General features: G+C 47.5%; 1 protein-coding gene across 1 annotated transcript in view; it reads right to left on the bottom strand.

Moving 5' to 3' along the window:
• The window catches only part of DSCAM (DS cell adhesion molecule), a 540,559-nt gene that overhangs the window by 29,443 nt on the left and 505,777 nt on the right, over positions 1–5,339 (bottom strand). Inside the window, exon 30 of the mRNA XM_015593080.1 lies at positions 3,244–3,254. Within this exon, the coding sequence (XP_015448566.1) occupies positions 3,244–3,254 (11 nt within the window). The remainder of the gene's footprint in view (positions 1–3,243; positions 3,255–5,339) is intronic.

Here is a 5,339-nt window from a genome sequence, read left to right as displayed (position 1 = left end):
ACATCACCCCATGGGTGCTTGTGAACCAACCTGGTTTATTCCCTAGCGATGTGAATGTCTCGTGGGGAGTGGGGGAAGAAGCAGCACGTGATAGAATTTTTCCTTCATGCAAATGGTACTTGTTCGTATTAAATTTCAGCGGTCAGTTGTGAGGTTCAGAAAATATAAATTGTCAATAGAGACTGGTTCTACCTCTGTCAATAGAACCTTGGGAATTTTCCATTTCTTGTGTAAAAGTTAAGTGAAACCAGACAAGGGGTTTTGAAAGCAACGACACTTTCGTTTGTGAGCTGTGAGCTGCTCCGGTGACAGCAGGAGGGAGCATGGCACAGCTGGGGTCTGGACGGGGTTTCACTAATGGATCTGCGGTTAGAGCTGGTGCGGTTTCATTTCTGTTCTGGTAACAAATCATAAACCTTGTTAACTTCCCTGACATTAGTTCAGTGTTCCCAACTGATACTGCATTTTAGAGTAGAAAAAAGGCAATTACTATAAGAATTTTATCTCAAAATTTGTGTACCAGAAAATTACTCTTAGAGTGAGCTGTCTGCTAATTGTAACTGAAGATAGGTAATAACATGGCATGGTACAATCAAATTCAGTTACAGCCTGCTGTAAAAAAGAAAAAAAATTCACACGTCACACACACACATACACACACGCGCACACACACAAAGTTCATAAAAGCTTTAATCAGCAACCCACATTAGAATAGGTGTTCGGTCTTTACAGAATTGTAAGGATTGGGCAGACTTTTAAAAGAATGTTTACTGAAAACACCCTCTAAGAAGCAGCCATCATTCAGATAATTCGGTCAATGAGATAAGCCACGGCATCCACGAATCCAGCTCAATAACTGGCAAGATCTGTTTTGAGAAAGATTTCTGGAGCCTAGTATCCTCCACAAGAATTTATCGCCGTGCTAGTGGAGAATAAAGGGGTACCATCCTGCATCTCAAATGCTTTTTGCTTTAAGCGAGCACTCACCAGGAGGCCCAGATCCTTTTTCTGTCCCTGAGAACTCATCCACTCTTAATTTTTTTCAATTACAGTTGACATTCAATGTTACTTTATATTAGTTTCAGATGTACAGCATAGTGGTTAGACGTTTATATAATTTACGAAGTGATGCCCCCGGTAAGCTAGCACTCATCTGGCCTTCTAGAACCACGTGGCTGAAGGAATGTTAATATTCTGAAGGTCAAGTTCACTCCAGAGCCTTTCGAACGTGAGCACGGGGAAGTACGTGTTAATATTCTGAGTATTACATAATGACCCTTTGTTCACTTGAGTGCGAACAGAAATCCACGAAAATGACAGCTTCTGCGAGGTGCAACATCGCTACCTAGGCCTTGACCTTGAACCAGATATCCTACTCCACGGCTGAGTAACTGGGTTATGTAGCCAGATCATGCTAATGATGCAGAGCCCAGATTCAAACGTTTTGGCCTGAATTCTTCACACGGTCTGTATACTCTTAAAATAATTTAACAATGCTCTCACTTTACTCGTGTTTTGTTTTTTTAACAGCAAAGATTCAAATACTTGCATAAAATGCCGAGCATGTTGGCGACTCGGGGGCTGCAGTTACGACGTGCTTAGACAAGCTCCATTTCCACACAAACATATGGGAACTGCTCCTCTGTGAATATCTGAACGATGTGTTCAGAAACTTCACTGGGGACTTGAGCTTGTCCTTGCGCCAAAAATAGAAGTGTGAGCTGGTCCCTTCCGCTCGCCATGAATAGTTATGAGGCGGTCCGCGGCTGCCCTGTCAACCAGCAACGACCCCGAGCGCGGGGTACACTTTGCCGCGAGGGGCTCACCGCCAGGCTGACACAGGAAGCCCGCTACGTGACTGCCGCGTGTGACTGCTAGTGCCACGGAGACTCAGAATACGATTATCCTTCGCGGACGAGAACAGTCAAAGCTGGAGGCAAGTCTCCCTCCCAGGGCTGCTCCTGCGAAGGCGCGCAGTGGGGAGCCGAGGCCACGGCCCGCAGCCCCGGGGTTCGCTCTGGCTGTTCCTCCCTCCCTTTGCGCTTGCTGGCCCCGGGGCTTCGAGCGTACCCCCAAGCCCGGCCCCGCCCCAGCACCTGAGTGGCCGGCTCCTCCCCATCTTTTCAATGGAGCCGGGTTGGACTCGTCTGGAAACTTCTTCCTCTCCTCACTCTCAACTTGGTCCCCTCAGCCCTGAACACTCCCTGGCACACGTTTAATTGACTTATATGTCATCTGTCCCCCACTGGAACATAAGCTCCCCGAGGGACGTTTCATCTGTTCTATTCCCTAGAACTCAGGACTGTAAGTGGTCAAGTCGGTGCCCAGGAAATACTCGTTGGGGGCGCACACTGTGAGCTCCGTGACAGGTGCCAGGGGCTCTGCTTCGGGGCAGTGACATTCTTCTTACTCTTCGGTCCCGGCCACACTGTTTCTTTGTTTTAATCTTTGCTGCCATATTTTATAATCAATCGTTATATAAAGGCTGAGTCTCCAAAATTATAACAACTGGTCATTAAAACAGCAGCCAACTCTCAAGAAAAAAAAAAAATTGAAGAATCCTCATTTGTGAATGTTTTCACTGTGGAAATAAAACTGCATCTTTTATATGATGTAAAATCATGCTAAATATACTAGCTATTATTGAAATATCACCTTCCATTACACCTGCCACCTGGTTTTCTGACTAAAATGGCAGAGCCGACGCTGGCTCACAGTGACTGGTGTTTCCGGGCTTAGCTAACAAATGACTTGCAGTTGCTACAAACAACTCTTCCTTAAAGTCGTCCTATTTCCTTAAGTTTCATGGAGAAAAAGACTAATGACTATGTCTGCCCATTGTTCCCCACCCAGCTACGACACGGAGCCTTCGTGAGTATAAGATAACTAAGGCTACGAGGACCCTCTCTCGTTCCATAGCCGGGTGGGGACTTTTTATATCACATTCACGTCTGTGGCCGCTTCTGTGCCATGATGGCAGGGCGGAGGAGGTGGGGCTCAGACTGTGGCCCACAGAGACAGGGACGCTCGCCACCCGGCTCTGTCCTGGGAAACGTCCGCCGATCCCCGGTCCGTATTATGAGGGACATCGCTGGACCCTTCTTTCCCAAAGTGGGAGTGCTAACACCTCAAGGAGCACACAACTGAAAACTGGGGAGAGTGACAGTCCTTGCCACACAGGCTTAATGGGAGGATTAAACATACGTAAGAATTTAGATCTCATGTGGAGTGCATAGTACAAATTAGTATTATTACTATTATACGATCATTTGGATATAAGAAAAATTGCCAAGACTTTTATTTATATTTACTTTTTAATCTAAAAAAACTAAGCTTCGCTAACATCTACTATGTTGGTACTTATGTTCATTTATAAACTTTATATATAGATTAATTTCTCATAGTTTACCACTTCTAATAGCTAACCATTTATTGAACACTTAGGACGTGTCAGTGAGTGTTCTGAGACCTTTACAGGGATTAACTCATTTTATCATAAACATCGAAAAAGCTAAACTAACTTAGATCGCTCGGCACGTTCTCTCTCTAGCTAAACTAATTCCAGCTCTGGGTCAGGGCCTTCCACGCTTACAACGCGCTCTTACTGATACTGGTGCTCAGACGTTAATCGCGTGCTGGCTAGCACCTTCCAGCACGCCAGCCTGGCCTCCAGAAGGCTGGTATTTTTAAAAATCGTTCTTGCCTAATTACGTAAACAGGAAATCCTTCCTATCCGGGCAGGGGGCGCAGTCTCTCTCCTTCCCCTCCTCTGGGGTGACTGGCTTGGGGGAACTGGGAGTGTTCCCAGCAGCGTGCCGCTCTGCACTCTGGGATAGGAGACGGCCCCGCGTCAGGGATCCATCCCTGGAGGGCCCCCGGTCGCCTGTGCTTGTCCTGCAGTTGCATCTGCCTGTCAGGCCCTGGGACAGCCAGTGTCACTGAAACTCGCAGAGACGTCTTCGTGGAGCGCGGCTGGAAAAGACGTGCTCCCTTAACCGCCATCACAGAATGGTAAAGCCAGGCGCCGTTTCCCATTATTGTTTCGAGATGAGGAGAGTTGGACACAGAAAGGGGGAGCGACATACCCGAGGTCCGCACACCAGCTGGTGGTGGCATCAGGCCCAGAACCAGGCCTGTGGTGCTATGTTCTCGCAGAAGCAGCCAGCAAACGCACGGCCTCCTCTGTACCAGTGGGAACGACTCGCCCAGACTGCCCAGGCCACACGCAAAATGTCGTTGGTCCTAAACCCACCGGGTGGGTGGCAAGGTCTGTTGCTGCTTAGCCTGTTAACCTGGGAGACTCAGATCGAACTGACCCTTCGTGATTAAAAGCCTTACTGACTTCTAAACTAATCCCATAAAAAAACCCACCTATCTGAGGAGCTTGGAAATTCTCTTCCTTTCGATCACTTTCACCCTTTGGAGGAAAACTCCCTCAACTACCTAAATTGGGAGTAATTACTAGTTTTAATTCCTAATTTCGTGGAGGCAACTGTCAGCTGGGAATACTTTTATTAATTCCTGCGCAAACCCACAGGTGGTCTTTCAACCACAGTAATTGCCCTATTAACGGAGAAGATGCTTTCTAATGTCTTGCTTGGGGCTAATGAGAACGGGGAGGGATGCATTCTAGGACATTGGAGAAGCTAATGCTAACTCGGACGACTAAACAACCCTTGGATGCGACAGAGAACACACGCTCTGGTGTCACGGGCTTGGGGCTGGGAATTACTTCTGTCTGGGGGTGAATGGAGGACGTGGCCAGAAGCTCTCTGGGCCAGTGAGGGTGGGGGCAGGATCTGGGCTGGGTACAAATCCATGAATGGACTGGGGATGGTGACGGGGCCCTGCCGTGCTGAGCACAAGTCTCGGCCCCGTCTAAAGGGGGCACGTCAGCCATCAGCGGTAGGCCAGGCCCACCATGGACAGAGCATTTCCAAGGGAAACCAGAAAGCCAAAAGCTTCTGTGACATCTCTCGATTTTTGAATGTCATTCATTAAGTCCTATTTTTAAGTCTACATTAGAAAATTTATTTTATTAGGCAGATAGGTTATTATAAATCAAATGACTGTGGCTTTGTTTTCTCCAGATGTTTTGTGCTATTCGCTTGACAGAAGCGCACATGCACCTGCCTGGATGCTTCCACGTGACCACAGACGTGGCCTAACACTTGCTTAGCAAACAAGGACAGACTTTCACAGGCGCATAGGCTTAAGGCAGTTCATGCCAATTTTCACAATCTTCTCCCATGATGTGATTAGATACCCATCAGGAAGAAGATATTTCGCAGGCCATGTTCTCAGAGAGGAGAACTCTCTGAGTTCTCCTGTGAGCTCCA

Source organism: Pteropus alecto, unplaced genomic scaffold (assembly GCF_000325575.1).
Source record: "Pteropus alecto unplaced genomic scaffold, ASM32557v1 scaffold97, whole genome shotgun sequence".
NCBI lineage: Eukaryota > Metazoa > Chordata > Mammalia > Chiroptera > Pteropodidae > Pteropus > Pteropus alecto.
This window is presented reverse-complemented; position numbering and strand designations above follow the sequence as displayed.